Below are 26,831 nucleotides of genomic sequence, written 5' to 3'. Positions count from 1 at the left end.
CCTATGTAGTATATGGAAGAAAGAAGCCCTTTATCCATCAGTTCCCATACTACTATGGACCACTCCTTACTCATAAACAAGAGAAATGGTGAGAATATAGAATGTGTCCTAGGAAGAGGGCTGGGATGAGGAGAGTCACATTATGTCACTTGAATATCATTTGAAGGAAAATGAGGATGTTTGGCCTGAAGAAGACATCAGCAGAATCATTCAGTGAGTACTTACTAAATATCTACTATGTGACAGGTACTATACTAGACAGTGAAGATAGAAATACAAAGAATTAAGTACACCTTACATGCAAACTCCTTACATTCTAATGGGGGAAACAAATGCATATAAAATACATATAGCATGAATATAAAGTAAACATATAGCAAAACAGTTAGCTTGGAAGAAAAGGAACTAACCTGATGGCTTTCTTCAAATATCCAAAGGGCTGTCATGTGGATGAGGGACTAGATTTGTTCTGTTTGATCCCAAGGGGAAAAGCTAGGAGGAGTGGGTGGAAGTTGAAGAGAGGCAACTTGTAAGGAAAAAAAACCTACTAACAACAAGAGCTGTCTAACAATGGATGGACTACTTTGTGAGGTACTAATGTTCCCACCACAGTAGGTATTCAAGCAAAGAATGGATGATCTGCTGTCAGGCATGCTATACCAGGTTGCGGGGGGGGGGGGGGGTGATACTGGAAACCTTTGAGGGCTCATCCACCTCTAAGTGTTTGAATCTGGGAAGCACAACTGGTGAATAAAGCCAGAATCATGGGAGAGTGTCTATTGTATATCATTAAGTCAGGCTTTCTGGTCAGTGTAGAACATCCTTACTGAGATCATCCCCAAGGTGGGTCAGGTGAGATACATCCACCCATATGCAAATATAAATGACAACAGTACAATGCATTGAGTGGTTGAGGGGACTGAAGAAGAATTGCAAATCAAACTGGATGGAGTTATTTATGGAAGACTTCCTGAAGGAGGTAAGTTTTGAAAGAAGTGAGTGACAGCTTTAGAATGGACATTAAGAGGCATTTCTGGTGGTGAGAAGGATAAAAGTAAAGCCCTGAAGATTGGCTTCTACAGAGACAAGGTATCCCCACGTGAGAACTAAAAGGCATGTTTGGACAATGAATTGGATAGGTGCCCAGGTCCTGGGAAGGTATTTCATTCATGCCCATTATCATGGAAGGTGCTTCCATATCCCTCCCCCACCTCAACCAGGAAGGGGGATACATCCCCAGACCCTGGAAAAACATCTGGCTCCAAGTAGCCCTTTTGCCAGATGACTCAGCTAAACATAGCTCTCCTGAAATCATCTTTTGCACTCACATGTTCTATGATTTCCCTTGGCCCTTATTCAAGGAGATTACTCCAATGCTTCACGATGTCATTCTCTCCAGATAGGGCAAACATAGATTCAGGGAAAAAATAACCCTCATGGATTCTCTAGGAGCTGTCCGTGGTCCTGACAGCTCCCTGATTTACCGGCCCTGAGGGAAGGAAAGGATGTGTAAACTGAGGACTCAGCTTTGTAAAGGGAGAGTCCATGAGTCCTTTGACATCAAAGAGAAATAGGTAGCTTTCCCTCCCTTTGCTTTTTCCCATGCTTAAAGAGCAGGGCTCTACAATTGGATTCATTCTAATTCAATTCAACTAGCATGCTAAAATCACCTACTAAGTCCAAGGTATTGAGGCAATAGGGCTTAGAGGTTAGTGCTAGATTTGGGGTCAGAAGACCTGGATTCAAATAGTGGCTTTGACATCTATTACCTGTATGACTACGAGCAATTCACTTAAGCTCTATAAACTTCAGAAAACTCCCTAGGATCTATCTATTAAGTGATGTAAGAGTTGTCATCTGCATTGGTGAAGGGGACTCCGTTAGCAAAGTCTCAAATGCCAAGAAAATTACATATCCTCTATAAGTTCAAGACAATGTAGTAGGCTCTGGTGATACAAAGATGACACCAGTAAAACCCTGCCTTCGGGGCGGCTAGGTGGCGCAGTGGATAAAGCACCGGCCCTGGATTCAGGCACTTGACACTTACTAGCTGTGTGACCCTGGACAAGTCACTTAACCCCCATTGCCCTGCAGAAAACAAAAACAAAACAAAACAAAAACCCTGCCTTCAAGGCACTTATATCCTACTAATGATGATGTGGGGGACAAATATAATTCAAGTAAAATTCATTTATTAAACATATTCTCTGTGCCAAGTATCTTGGCTAGGCACCAGGGCTACAAAAAAAAAATATATATATAGTCTCGGCCTTCAAGTAACTTACCTAGAACCTCTTCTCTTTTAACTTCATCTCTATTCCTCTCATGCCTTCTTTCTTTTTCTTCCTTCCTCAAATTTTCTCTTCTTCATCCCTCCTTCCCTTCTTCTCTCCCCTGATTTATTTTTTCTTCCCACCCCCTACTCTCTCCTATTCTCTTCCCATAATAATAACTGACATTTACATGTCCTTCAAATGTTTGCAAAACACCTTAGGGTCCAGTGAAGTAGGCACTACAGCTATAATTAAACCCATTTTATAGATGATGAAACTGAAGGTGAGTGACTTACCCATGCTTATACACCCAGGAAGTATCTGTGGCAGGGTGTGATTCATTACATACCCAGAAAATGTCAGGAGTGGGGTCCTAACCCAGTCTATCCTTCCTCCAAGGCCAGAATGCTTTTTCCTATTCTGCACTGTCTCTCATGGTTCTTATTTGCTCATTTGCTCTCCACCCACATACATTGCTATCTGATGGGTTAAACATAGAGTGACCCTCAAGTTGTGGCTGTAAGTTGCAGATGTGGCCTGTGACAAGTCAACCCTGAATGTCAGTAGCTGAGTTCATGATTACTAAGGTCTTGGACCTGGGTGGGTGAATTTCAATGACTTGGCTGAGATCTGTCTGAAGTGCAGGAATGGATTGGGGAGGACTAGTCAGTTCTCATCTCTGAGCCATGGGTGCTCTGTCCAAGGTTGCTTCTGGTTGACACATCATTTAGGGGATTTAGGGTTTTCCAGGGAATGAGGAAAGATGGGCTTTGCCTGAAACTCCTTAAGGAGTGCCTTCCTTGCCTCCTCCACCAAGCAGTTTGCAAATCTCCAGCCTTGCTGTGAGAGGGGTTACAGTTTTCCTTCCTACTTATAAGGCCCAGACTTGGAGTATAGGGACTGAAGGGAGGAAAGAGTATAATGCTGAAAAATACCTGTGACTAGCCTTTCCCCGTCCCTCTATCTGAGCTGTAGTCATTGTGGACATTTGGGCTGGTATTGGCACAGAGAGAAGGCCCGTACTTGTCCTGCTCCTTAAGGAAGAGAAGGAGTTGGGGAAGAGGAAGGGAGGGAAGGGAGGAAGGAAGGGAGGAAGGAAGGAAGGAAGGAAGGAAGGAAGGAAGGAAGGAAGGAAGGAAGGAAGGAAGGAGCAATGGAGGCCTCCCAATTCCTGGGATTCACTGACTTCTCATTTTCACCTTCCAGAATGTTTCACTTCCTTCCTGGCTCCATTCCAATGCCATTTCACTGAACATCCCACATTAAAGTGTTTTTCACCCTTTCAATTTTTTCAAGCACTTCATCTGGAGTTGTAATTCACTTCTATCACTCCATACTTTGCATTATACCCATATATATACATTCTATATCCCTCATACATTCATTTGAATGTAAACTCTTTGAAGATAGGGACTGTTTTATTTTGTTTAATCGTTATATCTCAAACACTTAGCCTTGCTTCTAATGGCATATCGTATACATTGGCTTAATTGAATGATCGAATAAATTCATGACAAAATGCATTGAACAGCATTTGTTGGTCATCCACTGTGTGTCCAATCCTGCTATGGAACTATGGGAGCAGGCAGGATTGTCTGCAGGCCCTGGAATTGCACACCTGCTCTGGGCTTTAATCTCAGCTCAGGACATGTGAGCAATGGGCCACTCAGTCTACTTTGGTCTAATCCCTGCCAGGCCCTCTCTAGGACACATATTCTCCATCACTCAGGCAGCAAGGGCAGGGGGAGGGGGTGTGGAATGGCTGGCCAAGTGTCGGATCACAGCCTTCCAGTATTGTGTTTGCCCTACTGTTTGTTAAGCCGGATGGGCCCTGATCCTGCCCGCTTGGGTGTTGGGAGGATTAAGGCAGAATTACTGGAGCATAATTACATGTCTCTTTGCTATCTGGTTTGCACAGCTCTCTTAATGGGATATTTGTAGTCTGCCTCTCTGGTTAATTGATTAAGTTTCCTGTGTTCCTTGAAGAGGATGATTTCCTCCTGAGGTTGGTCAAGGACAGAAAGGGCATGAGCTGCCTTGGGAGATCAGCCTATTTCCAGCAGGGTGAAGGACAGGGGAGGGAAGAGCTTAGCATAGATTTTGGGGGAACTCAAGATATTATGATTATTTCTAAAAAGACTTGGGGTGGTGGGGTGGTCACCATAAGCTCTATAGGAGACCAGAGTATACTATAGCAGCTGAAAAAAAGATAATGTGATCCAAGGCTACCTCAATAGAAGTCCAATGTCAAAATTGAGTGACACTGTCCTCTATGCTAGTCAAGCAACGTTTGGAATATCAGGTTCTGAGCATCTTGATTGAGGAAGGACATTGGTCCTGCCTGCCTTATCATAAAAGCTAACATTATCCAGAACTTTAAGGTTTGCAAAGAGCTTTTCATATACTATCTCATTTTATTCTCACAACAGCCATGTGAGGTGCTGTTATCCCATTTTACAAAGGAGAAAACTGAGGCAGTGAGAATTTAAGTAATTTGCCCAAGATACCACATGTAGTAAGTGTCTGAAGCAGGATTTGAGGTCAGGTCTTTCTGACTCCAAGTTGAGTATGCTGCACCATTGTGCCACCTAGCTGCTTTCTCTTGGCAAGTAGAAAGGATACTAGACCATTCAGAGATTCAGCCTCTGGCACTGTGTGGTCACTACTTTTACTATGTCCATTTTACGATTGAAGAAACCAAATCTTAGAGAAGTTTAAGTGACCTTCTGTGAGATTTAAAATCCTAACCGACTGTTAAAAAGCTTTCATATTTTTTTACCACACTGCCCAGGGTCACATAACTAGTGAGAGTGAGTTCACCATCACTGGAGGTATTCAAATTCAGAGGCTGGAGGACCACTTATTGAAAATGTTGTCAAGTAGGCTTCTGCCCAGGTAGAATTTGAACTCTGTACCCTCTGAGGTCTTTTCAAGCTCTTAAGGTTCTGTGATTCCATAGTTGAGCCCACCAAGAGCTCCTGGGGAAATAATTTCTCATTTTTCCCTCCCTTCAGTTCCTTTGTTTCACCACTTCACACACACACACACACACACACACACACACACACACACACACACACACACACACACACACACGGCATCAGAGGAAGTGACTGGGAGAAAAAGAGGGGATTTCAGTCTAGCCAAAATTTAAAACAGCCCTCAATTCCCCAGCAAGCCAGAAGTCTTGGAGAGAGTTCTCCCCCATTTGCCTGTCATCAGCTGGTTGGATCAGCCTCAGTGGCCTCTGAAATGCTACTGCCCTGATCTCTGCCTCTGGGAAAAAAAAAAAGTGTGCCTCTCCCTCCCTCTCCTTCCCAGGGCAAGCCCTGGGACAAGAAGCCATTACATAGACATATGTGTTTGTGGTTTCCTGAGCTAAGTACACTAGTGAAATACATTACCTGAGCTCTCATTATCTCCCTGCCATTATCTCTCATTTGCCATATTTGGGGCCGTCACTTCTCTCTGATGATCTCTGGGTTCCTCCACATTAACTACATTACTCTAGATTCTCCTTTTCATAATAAGAGGGACAGGGACTAGATCTGTGATTTCATATATAGGGAACTCCCAGATAAAGACCCCTTACCAATTCAGGTCCACACTACTCTTCAACATACTGTATTTTTATTTATTTTATTTTTGTGTGGGGCAATGAAGGTTAAGTGACTTGCCCAGGGTCACAGAGCTAGTAAGTGTCAAGTGTCTGAGACCAGATTTGAACTCAGGTCCTCCTGAATCCAGGGCTGGTTCTTTATCTACTGTGCCACCTAGCTGCCTCCCATACTGTATTTTTTTTTATTTTTCATTTTGAGCTTCAGTACAAAAAGACAAAAAATACATGTACACATCCAAACATAAAAAGAGGATTCAGTATAAAACCATGAATTTCCAATTCATGCTGTTTAGTTTTTAAAAAAAACCTATAATAAATACTACACATCATTTTCAAAGCTACTCTGCTTTTCTGTGCTTCCTTCTAACTTTTCTTTTGTTCTCAGCTGCTTTTTTTCCTCCCTCCCTCCTCACCCCACTCTAGAAAATGTTACTATTAAACACAAATATGTATGTATGTATGTATATATGTATATATATATATATATAAAATATGTGTGTGTGTGTAAAGTCATATGATACTTCTATTTACCAGTTCTCTCTGTATGTGGATAGCATTTTCTTTCATAGGTCCTTTGTAGTTGATGTGAGTATTTATAATACTTAAAATTATTTAGTAATTCAGGGTTGTTCTTAGAAATATATTGTTGTTACAAAATACAATGTTCTCTTGGTTCTGCTCATTTGACTCTTCATTATTTCATCCAAGTTTTTCCATGTTTTTCTAAAATCCACCAGCTCATCATTTCTTACAGCACAGAAGTATTCCATCATAATCATATACCACAACTTGTTTAGCCATTCCCCAGTTGATGGGCATCCCCTTAATTTCCAGTTCTTTGCCACCACAAAGACTGTTGCCATAAATATTTTAGAACATATAATTTCTTTTCCTTTTCCCTAATCAGCTTGGGAAACAGCCCTAATAGTGGTATTGCTGAGTGAAAGTATATACACAGTTTTATAAGTCTTTAGGAATAATTCCAAATTGCTCTTCAAAATGTTTGGATTGGTAGCATATTGTCTTTAGAAAAATACCTACAGGGGGCAGCCAGGTGGCACAGTGGATAAAGCACTAGCCCTGGAGTCAGGAGGACCTGAGTTCAAATCCGGCCTCAGACACTTGACACTTATTAGCTGCATAACCCTGATCAAGTCACTTAACCCCCATTGCCCAGCAAAAAAGAGAAAGAAAAAAAAGAAAAAGAAAGAAAGAAAAATACCTACAACACTGAGAGGCTGTGACTTGCTCAGGGTCATATAGACATATGTGTAATAGGTGGCAGGATTTGAACTCAGATCTTCCTGCACCTCTTTACTAATACTGGTTTCCCTTTACTAATATGGGTCAGTACCTTCTCTGCAACTTATAGAGTCCTGAGAAGCTAAGTGATTTACCCAGGGCCACACAACTAGTATGCATCCAAAGAGGAACTTGAACTCAGGACTTCCTATGCTATCCTGCTCACACTTATATTTCATCATAACATCCATTTCACTATGGTGCCTCTAATGAGTATATTTTGTAATAATACTACCAATAATAACTCACACTCACATAGAACTTAAAAGTTTTAAAAGCTTATATTAACTCACCTAAGACTCACAACAATCCTTTTTTTGGTAGGTACTGCAAGTATTCTTAAATTATAGGTAATATAGGGATTGTTTCTTTCCATATGAAGGAACAAGGCTTAGAGAGCTTAATGGTGTCAGTTTTAGAAGGAAACCATTTAGGCAAGAAGACAACAGGCAACAAGCATTTATGAAGCACTCACTATATGCCAGCCACTGAGCTAAATGCTGGGAGTATAAATGCAAGCATAAAGAGAGTCCTTGCCCTCAAGGAGGTTACATTCTTTTTTCTTTCTTTCTTTTTGAGACAATCAGGATTAAGTGACTTTCCCAGGGTCACATGACTAGTAAGTGTCTGAGGTAGGATTTGAACTCAGGTCCTCCTGAATCCAGGGCTGGTGCTCTATCTACTGTGGTGCCATTGAGCTATAGCCAAAGTTATATTCTAATGGTAGAAGCCAATATGCAAAATAAGTAGCACTGGCCCTCAAGTTTTATAATCTAGGGCCAAGTCTTACCTCTGATGCTGACTACTTACATGACCTTGACTAAGTCCAAATCACTTTACCTCCTGGTCCTCAGTTTCCTCATCTGTAAAATGAAAAGATTGAACTAGATGGCCTCTGAGGTCCCTTACATCTCTCTCTTTTTTTTAGTGGGACAATGAGGGTTAAGTGACTTACCCAGGGTCACACAGCTAGTATGTGTCAAGTGTCTGAGGCTGGATTTGAACTCAGGTCCTCCTGAATCCAGGGCCACTGCTTTATCCATTGTGCCAACTAGCTGCCCCCTTCCATATTTTAATCTAAGATTTCATTTGGGAAGAATTACCCAATTTAAATAACTAAAAGTCAAAGGTTGATGGCTACTTGCGGGGGATGTAGAAGAGATGATTCTTGTTTAAATAGGACTTCAACTCAATACTTTCTGAGGTTGCCTCCAGCTTAGAAAGTCTGTGATTCTGTGGAGTAAGAAGACCTGAGATCTGACCTTGGGTCTTCTACCTGTGTGACCTTGGACAAGTCACTTGACTTCTCTGTAACAACTTCATCACCTGTAAAGTGACAGTAAGACTAGCTGCCCCTCTGAAGTCCCTTCCAGCTCTAGGATTCTACCCATCTCCATGGAGAACTAGAAAATATAGGCTGTTAGGAGAGATGCATAGGTGCAGGGTTTATTGGCCTGAATTCTATGTGTATCCTCTGAGACTCTACAGAAGCCTAGATTGTCATGGTTGGACAAGACCTTTGGAATTTTCTAGTTGGACCTCCTCATTGTGCATGTGGGCAAACTGAGATTCATAGAAGAGACTCTCCCAAGATCACACACTTGGCTAGCACTGGATCTGGTGCTTGAACTCAGGTTCTTTGAGGTCTCTATCCTGTTTTTATTTCACCTTAGAACTCCAATACCCTCATGTTTCTTTCTGTGCTCGTGTCTTCTGTCCAGGTGGGTGTGTGGTGTCCTGCTGATGGCCTCAACATCACAGAGATTGCCAAGGGCCGGGGCCCTAACGTCACTGACTCCTTGACCAACAGATCCCTCATTGTCACCACTGTGCTGGTAAGAGGCTGCAGCTCTGTGTGACCTCCCTAGGGAATAACAGATTAAGGGAGTAAGAGGATAGGAATCCATCTTCCAAGGCAGACCTTCTATGCTTGGGAAGTAGTGCCCAGTTCCCAATGGAATATTTCCAGGGAAGCTGAGAAGGAGCTGATGGGTCTGGGGTTTGTTGGGGGATACAAGGGGGGGAAAGAACTGAATGCCCAGCAAAATTCAAAGAGCAATAGCTTAGAATTTGGAGCTCAAGGACCTGGGTTAGAACCTCAGCACTGTTACCTACTTACCACCAATATGGACATGGGCAACTACTGCCTTCCCTTCTCCACTTCCTTATTTGTAAAATAAAGGGGCTGAATTAAATGATATCTCAGGTTCCTCCCAGCTCAAAATATCATAAAGCTACACAGGAGGCTCTCATGAAACATTCAAGAATTTCTCAGCAAACCTTGGAGTAGGCATTTAGCATCCTTGGCTCCAAGACACAGGTCTGGGGTCAACAATGGGAGGACCAGGGATGCAGAAGCTGGAGATACAGGACCTGGAATGGAGGGACCAGGGCTAGAAGAACCGGGGCAGAGAGGCTGGGGATATAGGACCTGGGATGGAGAGATGATAGATAGAGGGACTAGACAGAAAGACTAGGGATGGAAGGAACAGGGACAAAGGGAGATGGAGGGCTGGGGAATGGAGGGACTAGGGTTCAGCCCATTAAGGGAACAACTAGAAATCACTGCTCCTTTACTGAGAATCTCATCACCACTGACCCAACCAGAGGCTAGAGGCAAATGGAATGGAGATGTATGGGACACTATGTAGAAATATGAGGAAGAGGAAGCTTCAATCTATGTTCTTGAAGAAATAGGTGAATGTGAGGAAGGAAAAACTTTAAACAACCATCTTTATTCCTTTCTCAGATAGGACCTCCATATAATCAATATAGATTATATGGGGGCCAGTGATCTGGGAGTATTAGTCTTTCTCCAAACCTTGTGTTTTTCTCCTGCCTCCCTCTCAGCTCATAAGCCAGCATCTTATGTCTCTGTTCTCTAACATCCTTCTGGCTTCCAGATGTTGCCAGTGGGGAGGAGGGGTGTTAATTAGTATGACTATAATGCCATGTGCCATGTTCTACCTGGGTGGGCCTCTGGAATCTATTCATGACCAAAGCAAGGCTGTTTGGGCACAGTCTACTTGGGTACCAGGCCTGAACCTTGGGAACTATGGAAACAGAGAATTGTCCTGGAGGGGGATTGGGTTTCATGGAAAGCACTTAGAAAACTCCCTCTCTCCTTGTTCCTTCCTTCTGACTTCCCTACATTCCTTCAAGACTCAGCACAAAATAAGCCCTTCTGTGGGTGGTCTTTCCTCATTACCTCAGCTGCTAGTGCTCTCAGATTATTTCCCATCTACTCTCCACATCACCATACATGGACCTACTCATTTACAGGTTGTCTACCCTATTAGAATATGAGCTCCGCAGAAGAACAGGTACAATGCATTTGCCTTTCTTTTTGTGCTCAGCATTTAAAAAGTAGAAGGCACATGGAAAGCACCTAATAAAGGCTTGTTGACTGACTAACTCACAGTCATAAGATTTGGGTATCAGCCCTAACCCTATCACTTATTAGCCTGGTGACCTGGGCACTACACTTTAAGGAAAAACATTGACAAGCCAGAGTGTTCAGAGGAGCTCAACCAGGTTAGCAAAGGGCCTTGAGATCATGTCACAGGAGACTTATTTGAACAAACTGGGAATATTGGGAAGACACGTGGCTGAAGGGCGGTTATGAGGAATGGTATTAAATGCTTTCCCTTTGACCCCAGAAGATATAAATCCATGTAATATGAGCAATGGGCATAAATTACAGGATCATATTTAATCTTGGGGTAAGGAAAAACTTCTTAACCACTAGAGCTGTCTAAAAATGGAGTGGCGTTCCTCAAGAGGTAGTGAATTCCCCATCACTAGATCTTTATGAGCAAAGGTAAGATGGCCTGTTGTCAAATATGTTGTAGGGAAGATTTTTATTTGGGCACAGGTTGGATTATGTGGTCTCGAAGGTCCCTTATAACTCTATTATCCTGTGATTCTGTGGTTTGAACAAATCACCTCTCCCCTCTCTAAGCCTCAGTTTTCTCATCTATAAAGTAAGGGTAATAACATCAACAATAATTAGCATTTTATAGTGTTTTAAAGTTTTGCAAAGTGCTCTCCATATATTGTCTCATTTGATCCTCAAAACAATCCTGGGAGGTAGGTAATATTATATTTCCAATTTTGAAGATGAGAAAACTGAGGCAGGCAGAGATTAAGTGACTAGTAAATGTCTGAGACAGAATTTAAACTCAGGTCTCCCTTACTCCAAATACAACACTCTACACACTGGATCATCTAGCTGCCTAGGATAATAACATTTTGACTCTTTACCTGACAAGGTTATTACAATGAAAATACTTGACAGGGTGTAAAATTCTGTGGAGATAGGGAGTTGCTCTTTTTGAGGTGGGCCCATCTCAGGGGTTTGCACTGATATTAACTGAGCCCTGGTCCTAGCCAAAGGCTAGCCATCAAACCCAGTACAGACTAAGCCCTAATCCTAGCCAAAAAACTGCCCACAGACTGAATTCTGGTTCTACCCTCAGGGGAGACTGAGCCCTAACTCAAGTTGATCATGTTTCTAATGGTTACTGGAGTGACTGAGTGAATGTGCCCATCCTCGCTGCTGAAGTAAGAATTCAGCAAAATGGGAAGAACATGGTAGACCCATGTGGGTCATCTTAGTGTGCAAAGAGCAACATGCCATATATGCATCTGCTGAAATGAGGTTTCTGAATTTGTCTGATTTTTATTGACCCTTTGGATCAGAAAAAAGCTGGGCCTCCCTCCTAGAGGTAGGAGACCATGGACCGTTCAATTGGACAGCTGTTCATTCAGTGTGAGTCACAGGGCAGCAGTAGGAAAGCACTTTGCAAATTGTTTCAAATCCCACCTCCGCCTCTTATGATGCTGTGTTGACTGTGGCAAATCACTTGGTGTCTCTGGGCTTTGGTTTCCTCATCTTTGAAATGAGAAAGACTGGTCCAGATGACCTCTAAAGGGTCCAGCCACAGGCTAGGAGCTGGGGCTGATTCCTCTCCCCATCCCCAGGCTTTGTATACCCTGGAGAAGAACACACACACACACACACACACACACACACACGTATGCACATGCACACATACACATTAGTGTGGGTGTGCAGGAGTCCATGTATTGGTTGTCACAGCAACTGCTGCTTAAATGACAGGAGAAAAAACTGGGCAGTGAGTCTAGGCAAATAAGAACAACTCACTTCCATAGTCGAAATGGCCCTGCGCTTTCTCGACTTTTCGTTTCTCTCCTTTTCTAAGGAAGCCTAGGGGCAAAGAGATTGGAGACTGCAGGTGGGGCCTGGGGGTGGGAAATGGGTTAGAGGGGAGGAGGGGAGGGATGACACACCCTTTCCCCTTTGATATATACTCTCCTTATCTGTGCTTCCCCCAAATCCTGAGCCCTGAAAGTGCTGAACCTCACAACACTAGATGCTCTAAACCCTCAAGCCCTAAGATCCTAAGACCCCAGGACCTAAGCCCCTGAGCTCCAAGCCATAAGATCAGACCTTAGAGGTGGAAGAGATCTAAGGGGCCATCATGAACAATTTTACCCAGGAGGAAACAGAAGCATCAAGGTTAAGTACTTGCCCAAGATCACATAGCTATTAACTAGGTGACTGAGGTTTTGAACCCAGGTCTTCCTGACTCTTAAGTCCAGTGCCTTGTTCACTCCTCGGGCTGGGGGGTGGTGGTCAAACTTGCTTCCTGGGGGTCCCAAGCAACACTCTCATTCCAGTGAGCCAGATTAAAATTGTAATTAGGAAATGTTTAACAAAATAAATAAAAATACAATACAACATAGATGTGTGTTAATTTGTTGTTTTCTAAGTCAATATGCTACTGGCAGAGATGTGTCACTATTTGACTTTGACACCACTACTACATCAGACTACCTCCATTTATAACAGCCTGTCTCCCTGAACTGTAAGACCTCTGCATCCTGAACCTAGAGCCTGGGCCTTGAGATAATAGGTAGAGAGGAGAGAGGGCAGTAGAAGTATTCCCTCTCCCAGGTATCTCCCAAGCAACCTACCCCTGCACAGAGAGATATATTGCCTGGTCTGATAATAGCATTCTATGCTCATTCTATGATGCAGGTGTGGCTTGGAGTTGCCTATAGCTCACCGCCATCTCCACTCCCCTTCCTATCCATTCCTCTACACAGACCAGGCTAGGCAGTAAAGAAAGGAAACAGGCTGAGTGAGAAACCTGCCTGAGACCTACCCTGGTAGGGCCAAAGCTCAGCCTCTGCCTCCTGGACCTCTTCTTCCAGTTCATGGATGAGCACTCATTCCTAGAAACAGAGAAGCACACCATGCTTATAGCTTGCTCCTGTGCCTTAGATGCTTGGGATGTGCGTTAGTCTACTGAAAAGAGCCAGGGATGTGTGTTCCACGTGTCTGGTGTGTGTGTGTATGTTTACACATTCTGTGTGACTATTAAGTCACAAATCTATTTTGGAGAACTGTTCTTTGTATCTGTGTTAGTACATCTGTGCATTGCATGTGTCTTGTATTGGAGTGTGTTTTATTTTTGTCCATTGAGTTATGTCTAGTGTTATGGTTCAATGCATATACTCTGTGTATTTGTTGAGTCATATATCTGGGTGTTTTTTTGTGGGGGGTGTTCTTTGTATCTGAATTAGGATGTGTTTGTCCTGTTTGTGTTTTTTGTTGAAGTGTATTTCAGGGAGCAACTAGGTGGTGCAGGGGATAGCACACCAGCCCTGGAGTCAGGAGGACCTGAGTTCAAATCCAGCCTCAGACACTTGACACTTACTAGCTGTGTCACCCTGGGCAAGTCACCTAACCCCACTTGCCTCACCAAAAAATAAAAAGAAGTGTATTTCATATTCTTTGAGTTATGAGGGATGGGAAATGGATTCGAGGGGAGGAAGGGAGTTAGTATGTATGTTCTGTGTGTCAAGTGAATCATGCTTCTGGTTTTTTGTGGGGGGTGTCTTTGTGTCTGTTAGGATCTGTATGTTCTTCAGGTATCTTATGTTGGGGTATATACATGCTTATTTTTTGTCTATTGATCCCTGTTTATGTTAGGATATGTGTATAATCTCTGTGTCTATTGAGTCATAGATCTGTTTTGTTTGTCATTGTTGGGTTCATGTGTGTTGCCTTTCTGTGTCTTCTGTTGGGATGTGTAAGTACATTGCATCTATTATGTCTATGTTGGGGCGGTTGCATCTGTGGGTATATTGAGTCAAGACTCTTTCATGTGGCAGTATTGAGTCTGTATGTGCTTTCTTTTTGTCTGCATTAGGATGTATGTTGGGGGCATGAACATCACTAGGACACTTGTTCTGTGTATTTATGTGCACATATATAGGTTTCATGGCTGCCATCTGTGTGTATCTGTAGACACTGAAATAGAATAAGGAGATTAGGAAGGCAGCTGTTATATGCCTGGAACCAGAGGCCTTCCACTCAGGACATCCCTCCCAAAACCTCTCCTGAAGTTCTAACTCCATGGACCCTGTCAAGAGATAACTTAATGCCAGGCAGGGCACCATGTTGTTGTAAGTGATTGTAGAAAAACCAGAGCAAGAGCCTCAGAAACACAAAGCTGGAAAAGGTTATTTTTCTAGGCTCCTGTTTTTTGTGACTTGTTGAAGAGAAATATTACCCCAACTACCACCACCGTTCTCCCAGAGCAATATGAGAGTGTGAAGTTATGAAATTGAGGGCACCTTCACTGAGCAATCGATTAGCAGCCGAGAGAGCTTGTGAATTGGCTGTCTGGACATTTCCAGTAATAAATTGTGAAATAGTCCATGAATAAGTAGCTCGTGGAGTTCAGAATTACCCCCTAGGAAATGTTGCCGGCCTGGAGACACATTACCAAGGCGAGCCCCGTCTTAATGCTCAGTGCTTCTGCTGTTAAATATGTATGCCGTCCCCAAAGCACTTCCCGAAATTAATAGCATTTTACAGCTGCTCCGAAGCCAGCGTATTTATATGGAGATGTATAGATCCAGTTGCTGTGGTGGGTTCACAAATGAATTGCTAATTTTAGAGGAGAGTGTTGGGGAGGGACCTGAAGAGAGAACAGGGGAACAAGGTGTCTGGGGAGTCTTTATGGAAATGGGTGATACTTAACCTTTGGTGACATCAAGGCATTGACACAATGGCAGGAGAGAGCATAGTGACCAAGGACTTTAAAGAGCACAGGAAGAAGGAGGTGGAATCTGCCATGGGGAAGTTTGTGGGGATGTTATTTCCATCATAAATGGGTTCTTTCTTCTTAGTAACCTACCAGAGTGTGTGTTCAGCTATGGAGAGAAGTCAGATTTGTGTTAAGCACTGCTTTGTACGGCACACCTGTAATTTGCATGTAGGGAGAGCCTGCCATGTCTCACACTGAATTCGTGATGGCTTAGAGAGCTCTGATGGGTTGGCCTCTTGTTCTTCCTTCTCACTTGCCTTCTCCTCTGGTCAAAGCCCCCTTTCCTCACAGTTTGGTCTCTTCCCAATGAGCCTCTTCTCACCTGCTTTCCACAATCTACTTTGGTCAATGATGAAGGAGAGGCAAAGATTGACTGTAGAGCTGAGCTAAAAGGACACAACTTGCTTTTCTGCACCAAATTAGGTTGGAAAAGTGATTTTCTGAGAACTGCTGAAAAAAGTCAAGAGCCCCTTTTGGAATCAGATAACAGATAAGCTCCCTGTTGGTCTGTCAGGCAGATTCCCCTCTTCCAGGGGCCTGGATTGGGCTGCTTAAAATCCAGTGTAAATGAATCTGTCTGGAGGCCTGAGGAACTTAGGCCAGAGAATAGAACTATCTACCCTCTAGAAGCTTGATAAAGGGACCTCCTTAAGAAGACTACCCAGAGTTCAGACTCTGGAGTGTTCAAAAGTATTTCCCTAGCCAGGACTAACCCGGTGCAGCTCCTCAAGAAATGCCACTTCCTTATAATGGCTAAGAATTGTATGTATTTGTTTTTGTAGACCTGGTAGAAGGGGTTTAAGCCATAGATTCTGAGACTTAGAGCTAGAAAGCTTAATAAACGTTATCAAATCCTACTAACTTATGTTACGGATGAGGAAAATGAAGAGTGTGACTTGTCCAAGATTACACAGGCAGTGGGAGACAGAGGTGGGATTTGAACCCAGGTTCTCTGATTCCAAATCCAGCTCTTTTTCATTATACCATGCTGCCATAACTTATTGAAACAAGAATGACCCTTGAAAAAACACATAGACCTTATAGGGGTGACCCTGGGACCTCAAAAAACAAGAAGAGAAATGGTGAGTGTTATATTGCAGGTAGATCTGGGGAGAGCGCATACTCTATGTCAAGATGATGGGACCACTTTGCCAGATGTTAGTCACTGGGGGCAGGTTAGTCCCACAAAGCTCTGCCAGTCCCAGTGGTTACTCTACGGATATCCCAGAATATCATAGTTGGAAAGCAATTTATTCCAACCTATCCCCAACCAGACATCCTTTTTATAAATCAATGACAAGTGGTTAGTCTGTCTCCATTGAAGTCCTCCAGTGAGAGGGTGTTGACTACTTCCTGATGCACTACATTTCACTTTTGGCCAGCTCTAATGGTTAAAAAGAAGGCAGCTAGGTGGCTTAATGGACACAGCACTGGACCTGGAGTCAGGAAGCTGAGTTCAAATCTGGCCTTAGATATGTAATAGTTCTGTGACCCTGGGTGAGTCCCTTAACTTCTGTTTGCCTTAATCCACCTGAGAAGGAAAAGGCAAACCATTCCAGTATCTTTGCCAAAAAAATAACTCATAAACAGCATTGGCATGCCACGGTCCATAGGGTAATGAAGAGTTAGACATGGCTGAATGACAACAAATTGTAAAGAAATGTTTTCATCATGTCAAGCCAAAGCCTGTCTCTCTGCCACTTCTATCCACTTCCATGGTCTTGTCTTCTAGAAGCAAAGAAGACTTAATCCCTTGAATACAATGATCATATTCCTTTTCCCTCTGACCTAACTCTTCTCTTCCCCAGGCTAAATAGCCCTAGTTTCCTCAACTAGTCTTCTTATGAAATTAGATTCAATCTTCTCATAATCTTTCCTTTGGATGGGCTTCAGTTTCTCAATGTCCTTCCTAATATATGGCACCAAAAATTAGGTGAAATACTCCAGATGTGGCCCAATCAAAGACCACAAAAGGACAGAAAAGTTATCATTGGACATTTGTACATCCACTCTTAGGATGTGAGGGTTAAGGTTCCTATATTCTATAACTAGACAATCCTGTGTTGACTTAGAGCAGACTAATGGAGAGAAGGGTCTTCAACCATCTTAGCTCTGACAATTGACAGGGGGAGAGAGATGCAAATGGGTCCATCTCCTACCTCACTGCCAGGTAAAAACTAAATGAGAAAGAGAGCACTAGATAAACAACAACAATAATTAGACTTTACATAGTACTTGAAGATTTGCAAAGTGCTTTACAAGTATTTTCCCCCTCGGAATAATATTTACAAATATCATTTTCTCCTCACAACAACCCTGGTAGGTGGGGCTATTATTATTCTCATTTACAAGTGAGGAAACTGAGGCAGACAGAGGTCAAGTGACTTGTTCAAGATGGTAAGTGTTTGGGACTGGAATTAAACTCAGTTCTTCCTGACTCCAGACAGCCCTCTAGACTATGCTCCACATAGCTTTCCCAGGTGGGATAGGATGAGGCCAATCTATCTTTCTGCCTAAGGTCCCCTTTACTCACACATTCTACTTGTATCACTGTGATCACAGAATGTCAGAACTGGAAGAGACCTCAAAGATCATCTAGTCTAACCCTGTCTAATGGGGGAGGCAGCATATAAATAACTAGGTACATACAATATGTATGTAGAGTAGATAGGAGGTAATCTCAGAAGGCAGCTAGGTGGCAGATAGAGAGCCCAGCCTGGAGTCAAAAATACTCATCTTCCTGAATTCAAATCTGGCCTCAGACACTTACTAGCTGTGTGACCCTGGACAAGTCACTTAACCCTGTTTGCCTCAGTTTTCTGTTAAATGAGTTGGAGAAGGAAATGGCAAACCACTCCAGTATCTTTGCCAAGGAAACTCCAAATGGGGTCACTGAGTTGGATATGACTGAAAATGACTGAACAATAACAACAATCTCAGAGGGGAAGGTGAAACAGCTGGAATGGGGGGAGTGTGACTGGCAAAGCCTCTTGCCACAGGGATAATTTAGACTGAGTCTTGAAATAAGCTAGGGAAACTAACAACCAGAGATGAGGGAAGAGGATACTCAAGACATGTGGGACAGTGAGTGCAAAGGAATGGAGATGGGAGATGGAGTGTCTTGTTCAAGGAACTACAATGTAGCTGGATCATAGAATGTATAGAAAGGAGTAAAGCATAAGAAGACTAGAAAATGGGGGCAGCTAGGTGGCACAGTGGCTCTAGATTCAGGAGGACCTGAGTTCAAATCTAGCCTCAGACACTTGACAGTTACTAGCTGTGTGACCCTGGGCAAGTCACTTAGCCCTCACTGTCCTGCAAAAAGAAAAAGAAAGAACTTAAAATGTAACCAAAAAAAACAACCACACCAAAACTTAAAAAAAGAAGAAGACTGGAAAGGCAGGAAGGGACCAGGTTATAAAAAGCTTTATATACGGGGGGGGGGGGGCAGCTAGGTGGCACAGTGCATAAAGCACTGGCTCTGGATTCAGGAGGACCTGAGTTCAAATCTGGCCTCAGACACTTGACATTTACTAGCTGTGTAACCCTGGGCGAGTCACTTAACCCCCCATTGCCCTGAAGAAAAAAGCTTTATATACTAAATAAAGGAATTCATATTCGTATTTGATCTTGAAAGTAATAGCCACTAGAGCTCACAGAGCAAAAAGGTGACATGGGCAGATCTACCCTTTAGAAAAAATCAACTTGGCAGTTGAATGGAGGATATATTGGCATTAAGAGACCTGAAGAGGGAGACCATTTAGAAGGCTATTGCAATAGTCCAGGCAAAATGTGATGAGGTTGTGACCTAAGGTTGTGGCCATATGGATAAAGAGAAGAGGATATATGAGAGATATTTTGAATGTAAATACAAAAATACTTGCAACTTTTGGATACGTCAGGTGAGTGAGAGAGTGGAGTCAAAAATGACCCTAATGTTGTGATCCTAAGTGACTGGGAAGATGGTGGTTCCTTTGACAGTATTAAGGAAGTTGGGAAAATGAGATGATTTTGGAGGTGGTGGGAATAAGTTCTATTTTAGATGTGCTAAGTTTGAAATGCCTATGCCATCTAGTTGTTGGTGTCCGAGAACTCAGGAGAGACATTGGGGCTGGATTTATATATCTAGGAATCACCTTTTTAGGGATGATAATTGAAGACGTCATCAAAAAAGATAACCTGCCCAAGGTCACAAAGGTACAAGGAACAGAGTTAAGATTTTAACCCAGGCCCTCTGACTCCATATTCACTGCTCATTCTACCACAAACACACTGAATTTCCAACATATCATCCTTGCCAAGTGACTGCCATAAATTGCCCTGATTCTCCGCTACATGCATAGCTTAGTTGTGTCCCTTTCTGCCTGCTAACAAGAGGTGTCTCATGCAAGGATAATGTAAATGTGGGCCTGGGGGAAGTTGATTTTGTAATGAGCTAATGTAACTGATTGACAGAAACAGAACAATGGTGAAAAGGCAGACATGAGATGAGGATATAGAGCAGATTGCTAACTAAGTTCAAAATACAATATCAGCTTCACCATTACCAAATTGGGGAGCTGTACTGAGACAAGGCTTCCCTGTTTAAAAGATCCCAGAGGTTTAGTGACCACAGGCTGGATATGGCAGCCACAAAAATTAGCACAAACTTAAGCTGCATTAAGAGAGATCTAGTATCCAGAATTATAGAGGTGATCATTGCACTGTCATCGCATCTAGATCACATCTAGTGTCGTGTGCATAGTTCTGGGTTACATGATGAAGAAGGAGTAAGGTCAAGAGGATCTAGAGGAAACTTTCTAGGTTATCAAGGGGATCATGAGATCACAGACTACTGGAAAGGATCTTGGAAATCATTTAATCCAACCCTCTTAATTTACCTATGAAGAAACTGAGTCCCAGAAAGGTTGAATGACTTTTCCAAGGTCACAGAGGTAGTAAATAGCAGAACCTAGGTTCAAATTCTGTTCCTCTCACTCCATATCAAGTGCAGATTACACTGTACCATATAGTTGGACATGGTGGTGTAGGCCTGTAATCCCTGCTATCAGCAGAGTTGAGATTGATGGGCGTCTTGAGCTCAGAAGTTCTGAGCTAGAGAAAACTAAACCAGTTGGGTATCTGCACTACTTTAAGCATTCATTTGGTGAACCCTTGTGATTGGGAGGCCACTGGGTTGATACCAGAGGGGTGAGTCAAACCAGGTTGGAAATAGAATGGGTCAAAGCTACTGTGCTGATCAAAGTGGCAGCAGGCCAATGAGTAGCCCTGCACTTCCATCCCTGGTAAGATAGGATAGTCTTTAAAAACAAACAAACAACAGCAAAATCTATCACACTGCATAGATACTATGGTAAAGCAAAATCAGTTGAATAAACTAGGAATCTTTAACCTAGGAGATCAGAATACAGGGGGGAGAGAGAGGGGCATGATAGCTGTCTCTAGGTTTGGGGAGGGTCCATATATGGAGGAAGTATTAGGCTTGTTCTGCATGACCCTAGTGGGGAAGAACTAGTAGCAAGAAATGGAAATTTCAGAGAGAGATTAGAGCTCAGCTCCAGAAAGAAGTACCGGAAAGAGCTCTATTCAAAAGTTGATTGGGCTTCCCTGGGAGGTAATGTGTTCCTACCACTAGACATCTTCAAGTACAGACATCTCAACTAATGCATGTGGGAAATTTTGTTGAGGAGATACATTTTTTGTTTGTTTGTTTGTTTGTTTGTTTGTTTGTTTGTGGGGCAATGAGGGTTGAGTGACTTGCCCAGGGTCACACAGCTAGTAAGTGGTAAGTGTCTGAGGCCGGATTTGAACTCAGGCCCTCCTGACTCCAGGGCTGGTGCTCTATCCACTGCACCACCTAGCTGCCCCCAAAGTCCTTATTTTCTTAAAAAAATGCTGGGACTTGCAAGGTATTTAAGTAGTCTATGGGTAAGAAGAATAGAATGAAGGAGAAAAGTCACATTTCTGTTAAAATGATTCTGTGACAATCAACCATCAAGAATTCATTAAATAACAGTTCTAGGTTCTAGGGATACAAAGGCAGAAAATTAAAATTATTTCTGCCTTCAAGGAGCTTGCATTCTATTGGGAGATGCAACAAATACGTATGAGTAAATTCAAAATGCATACAAAGTAAATCCAAAATAATATTGAGCGGGAGGAGGAGTGACAAAAACAACTGAAGGGAACTAGAAAAATCCCTTATATAGAATATGGCATATTAGCATACCTTGAAAAGAAGCTGGGGACTCTAAGAGATAGAGGTGAGGAAAAGAGTGGCGCATTGCAGGCATAGTGGACAGCCTGTTCACAGTCTGCTAATTTGATTGGGCTATAGAATGTGTGAAGGGGAAGGGCAACATGGGGCAGTAAAATGTGGTATTTATGGTCCTATGGGACCCGAGTTCAAATTCTGACCTTGCTGCTTCCTACCTGTGTGACTTTGCCAAGTCATATCAAACAGGATTTCAGTTTGTTTGGCCTGGATAACCTCTGAGGCCCCTTCCAGTTCTTAGACCTGTGACCCTGTGATGCTGGGAAAAGTAAGCTGGGACCAGATGAAACACTAGACTATGTTATGTACATGCCATTAAAGTCTTAAGATTCTTCAGATTGTGGCAAAGAAACTCTTGCCCATTGAACATGGTATAAATGTCTAGTCATTCCAGTGCCTCTGATCATGTGGGAGGGGTTAGGCTTCATTTCCAAGTTCATTGTCTCAAGTGGCAACCTGTTTCCACACCTCCCTATCTCTGATATACACTTAATCTCTTGAGTGCCATTTTGAATAAGAGGTGATGTGATGTGTGGAAAGGTCACTAGACTGGAAATAGGACAGTTTAGTCATGGTTCTTCCAGTATATTCGAACCAGAAGTTTTTATTTTAAAGTTATTTTGAACTTTTCTTTTTTTTAATTAATAAGCATAGGATCTTAAGTTTCAGAACAGGAGGGGATCACCTAATGCAACCCGTCCATTTTCCAGATGAGGAAACTTCATACATAGAGATGAAGCAGCTTCCCCAGTGTCATGAAAACACCATCTAGAGCAGAGTCAAGGTTCAGACCAATGTTATTTTACTTCAAATACAATGCTTTTTGCACAATACCATGCTACTTACTGTGTAGATATAGGCAAACCAGTCCCCCTCTCTGGGCTTGGACTAGATGATAGCAAAAGTTTCTTCCAAATCCAACAATTTGTGAATCTCTGATTTTATTTAAGTGGCAGTAATGCAGCAGGTGTGTGGGGAGACCTTATTATAGGCTCGCTAAGCCTAAAGGTTCAGCCCTCTTCTATTATTCTTAATCAATCATTCAATAAGCATTTATTAAATGGTTGTCATGGGTTCTGTGACAAGCACTGGAGATACAAAGAATGGCAAAAACAGCTCATGTCCAAGGAGTTTACATTCTAATTTGTTCCCAGGGGAGGCAAGTGAGGGACTGGAGATATTTAGGCTGAAGAAAAGAAGACTCAGGGGAGACATGATCTCTGTCTTCAAATAGTTGAAGGACCAATATGCAGAAAAGTGATTTAACTTATGTTATTTGGATCCAGAGGGCAAAATGGAAGAAATAGGTGGAAATTACAAGGATGCAAATTTAGGCTTGATTCAAAGTAAAACTCTCTAAAATTTGAAAGCTCTCTAAAGAGGGATGGGCTGCCTGTGGTAGGGGCTGGAGGGAGTAATGTGTTATCTCTTCAGTGAAGGTCTTCAAACAGAAGCTGGATGATTGCTTGTGGGGTATATTACAGTGAGGATTTCTTTGGGAGTATGGATCAGACTATGTGACCATTGAGGTCTCTTCCAATACTAAAATTTAGGGATTCTAGAGTTCTGATTATATAAGAAGAGACTGACTGGGAGATCAAATGGGCTAGGGAACTTCCCAAGCCAAGTCTATATTTTCTTCCTCCAAGAGAAATTTAAAATGTTCCCCACCCTGAAAAGTATAGAACCAGGATCTAGGTAGGAGCGGAAGAAAGGCTCCCTCTGAATTCTGAAACTCTAAGCAAGCTCAGTCTTTTATTATGTCTCTCCAATACCTTCCTGTGTCACTCCAAGTCTGGAGAGGAAAGCTGATTCATAAACTCACCTCTCTGTTAGAGATGCTTTGGGGATCTGATCAGTGTCACGTGTCTTATTTACAATGCCTTTATTCATTCAACAGTCTTTTCTTGAAGGTTAAGTTCCTTGAATGCAGCAATTGTTTAAACATTTTCTGTGTCCCAATGTCCGAGCACATTGTCTGATACATAGTAGGCTCTTAAATACTTTTTTATTGATTATTGAGCAACTACAGTGTGCATAACACTGTGGTGGGTGTGGGGCAAAGGATAAAGATGAATAAGACAATCTTTTCCCTCAAAGAAATCCCTTATGAAGGAAGAATGTGATCCAGCCTAAGGGGGAGCCCAGGTCTAGCAGAATGAAGGGAACGTTGGTCCCACCCCCATCCTCACAGGAGCCTCCACGTTTCTGTCTTCATCCCCAATCCACTCTAGGAGGAGCCCTTCGTCATGTTCCGGAAGTCAGACATGACCCTCTTTGGGAATGACCGGTTTGAGGGCTACTGCATTGACCTGCTGAAGGAACTGGCCCACATCCTGGGATTCACTTATGAGATCCGACTGGTAGAAGATGGGAAGTATGGGGCACAGGATGAGAAGGGCCAGTGGAATGGCATGATTAAAGAGCTCATTGACCATGTAAGTAAGGGAGCATGGTGGGGAGTGAGGTTGGACACATGATGGTTTCCAGACAATTCATGGGCCCTTTCTATTCCTGTTGCTTCCTGTGATGCCATGGTACATGTACCACCGCCCTCAAGCCCCCTGAAGAGCCTTGTCCTGGGGATACAGAGAAAAGATGCACCATGTCTGACTTATGAGAGAATCATGACCTCCACCTTCAGGAATCCCTTAGAATCAGGAGGAAGACATAGTCTTAGTCTGATGGATGAAAGAGAGCCCTGGTTCTAGTTCAGCTTTTGTTTTTAGGGGACAAATGGGGCCCTTGCCCTCTGAGTCAGTTTTTCTCAGGGAATTGAGGTCTCTAGATAGAACACTTTTCTAAGAACCTCCCTTCCCCTCCATCACTATCTGGGTTCCCTGATCTACCACAAGTGCTCAATCTGACTTGAGCCCTTCTCTGATCAAAACCCCAGAAATGGATGGGGGAGGGTTATCTCAGTTCCTTGTATGTTGATCTTTGATGTTTCCACCTGCCCTAATTAATTGTGTCTTCTATCTAACCTGGCTTTAGCTAGGTGATTGACCAATTCACTTCACATCCTTGAGTACTTAGTAAAGTAAGGTGATTGAACTAGAGATAGCCAAGGTGTCCTCCAACTCTCAGTCCTAGGATTCTTCTCCTTCACCCCACCCCTAGCCCAACTTCCCAGTGACCAAGTGAACATCTACCTTGTAATCCTTGAGCCTTAGACCTTGTCACTGACTCAGCTGTCTGGAGAACCAGCTTCTCTACTGAGACTCCATCCTGGGGAGTTTTCACCAGGACCTTTTACCTTTCCACTCCTTTTGAAGCTTCCCAGAGCCCCTTCCTGCTTCTCCTGACTTCCCTGATCCCTGAGCTTGGTTGACTCCCCAAAACCTGATGCACTTAATCCTGGGCAGCTGGATGAATAAATGGTTAGAATGCCAGAGTTGGAGTCTATATGACCAGAGTTCAAATGCTATCTCAGACATTTAATAACTGTATGACTCTGAACAAGTAATTTAATAGTTGTCTGCCTCAGTTTCCTCATCTATAAGATGAGGATAATAATAGCACCTACCAAAATTATTGTGAGAATAAAATTAGACAAAATTTGTAAAAGACTTTTCAAACCATAAAAGCACTATTGCTATTCCTATCCAATTTCCCCCTTCCTCTGCTGCCTCCACTGCATCTGTATACCCCTCACCAATGTAGATTCTGCTCTTTTCCATCTCCTCCCATCTCCAGCCCACAGAGGTTTAGAGTTCTTTAGAGTTTATTCCCAAAGGAAAAGGAAATATACAGATTGAGATATATGACACTAGGGGAAAGACATTGCAAGTACATATAAAAACCAACCTACCCAGTCTCAGACAATGAGATTAATTTTACAGATTACAAATTTCATATTTAAAAACTGTTCTCTCTAACCTGACCCATTATGAGGAAGCAACATATATAAAGGAAAGCTATAGAATTGGAAGACCTGGATTCTAATCCTACTCACTATGCACCTTAGAGCAAGTCAATTAACCACTCTGGTCTACCATTTTCCCAGCTGTAAAACTGAGGCTACTGGACCAGATGAGCTCTAAAAGTCATACTATCTACTACCTACCCAGCTCTAAATCCTAACATTCCTCTAGTCTGGAATGTCTGCTGCTTCATGGGCACCCAGATGATCCTCCTGGTCATTGGTAGGACTTTCTGATATTCAATCCACATTGCTCTGAAGTGACTCAACTTATCACATATTGATTTTGCATGCCTGCATGGCTTTGGACCTTGGGAAGCCTGAAGATTTTCCCTCCCTTTCCTACTTGGGTGCTGGAGGACAGTCCAGGAATCCTCAGAAACTTCCCCAAGTCCCTACCCTGAGAAACCCTAAGTTGATGCCATGCATGGTTTTACCACCCCTCCTCCATCTCCCAGGCGAGGCAAGGACCCTGAGTGTTGGTCAGACCATCCTGGTAATGGGGTTTGGGAAAACTTGTAGTACTAGATAGCTTCTACCAGTAAGATAAAGTTTTTGAGCTACTTGGGCTACAGTGCCATAGGGCTGTAAGTCTTGACCAGAATGAAGATTAGAGTATACACTGTTCTCCAAGGGCACCATGGGAGACTCCTTCCAAAGGCAAAGAGGTCACAAGGCCTAGATCACTATTTCTTCTGGTTCCCTCGTGACCATAACCAGGCTTGCAACAGGGATTTCAGTCCAATATGCAAGGGAAAATTCCAACAATTAAAGCTCTCTGACAATGGAATGAGATGCTTTGAAAGGTAGTAACTTCCCTGTCACAAGAGGTGTCCAAGAAGAGGCTGAAAAATAATTTATGCCATAGATGCCATAGACTGCATATTTCAAGTAGGAAATGGACTAGATGCCATCTGATGTGTCATCCAGCCTAAGATTCTCTGATTCTATAGAGATGAGTGTTTAATTCTAGATATCCTTTAAATAGAACCTAGAAGCTTTTGAAAACAGAACTATTTTTAAAATTTTGTTCCTGTGCCCACAGTGCCTGGCATAATTCCTTGTATATGGACCAGGTGAAGGGACCTGCCCAGAGTCACACAGTTAGTGTTGGAATCCAAGCCTGGGTTCCCTAGATTCACATCCAATGTATGTTTGGTGCTGAGAAAGAAGGAGGAGACCTGGAATGCCAGAGTAAGGAACTTGTATTTTATGTAGAGGCAATAGGGAGCCACTGAAGGCTTTTGAGCAAGGAGATGACAGTCAGACCTAATGAGTTCCAAGACACATTGTGAAG

General features: G+C 42.8%; 1 protein-coding gene across 8 annotated transcripts in view; it reads left to right on the top strand.

Moving 5' to 3' along the window:
• The window catches only part of GRIK3 (glutamate ionotropic receptor kainate type subunit 3), a 321,882-nt gene that overhangs the window by 234,919 nt on the left and 60,132 nt on the right, over window positions 1-26,831 (top strand). For all 8 annotated transcript variants that reach the window (XM_043994620.1, XM_043994615.1, XM_043994614.1 and 5 more), the window contains 2 exons: window positions 8,916-9,029; window positions 23,847-24,050. In XM_043994620.1, coding sequence (XP_043850555.1) covers window positions 8,916-9,029; window positions 23,847-24,050 — 318 coding nt within the window. The remainder of the gene's footprint in view (window positions 1-8,915; window positions 9,030-23,846; window positions 24,051-26,831) is intronic.

This window comes from Dromiciops gliroides, chromosome 3 (assembly GCF_019393635.1).
Source record: "Dromiciops gliroides isolate mDroGli1 chromosome 3, mDroGli1.pri, whole genome shotgun sequence".
NCBI classification, from domain to species: domain Eukaryota; kingdom Metazoa; phylum Chordata; class Mammalia; order Microbiotheria; family Microbiotheriidae; genus Dromiciops; species Dromiciops gliroides.
The sequence above is the reverse complement of the archived record's forward strand: the minus strand, read 5'-3'. Positions and strand labels throughout refer to the sequence as shown.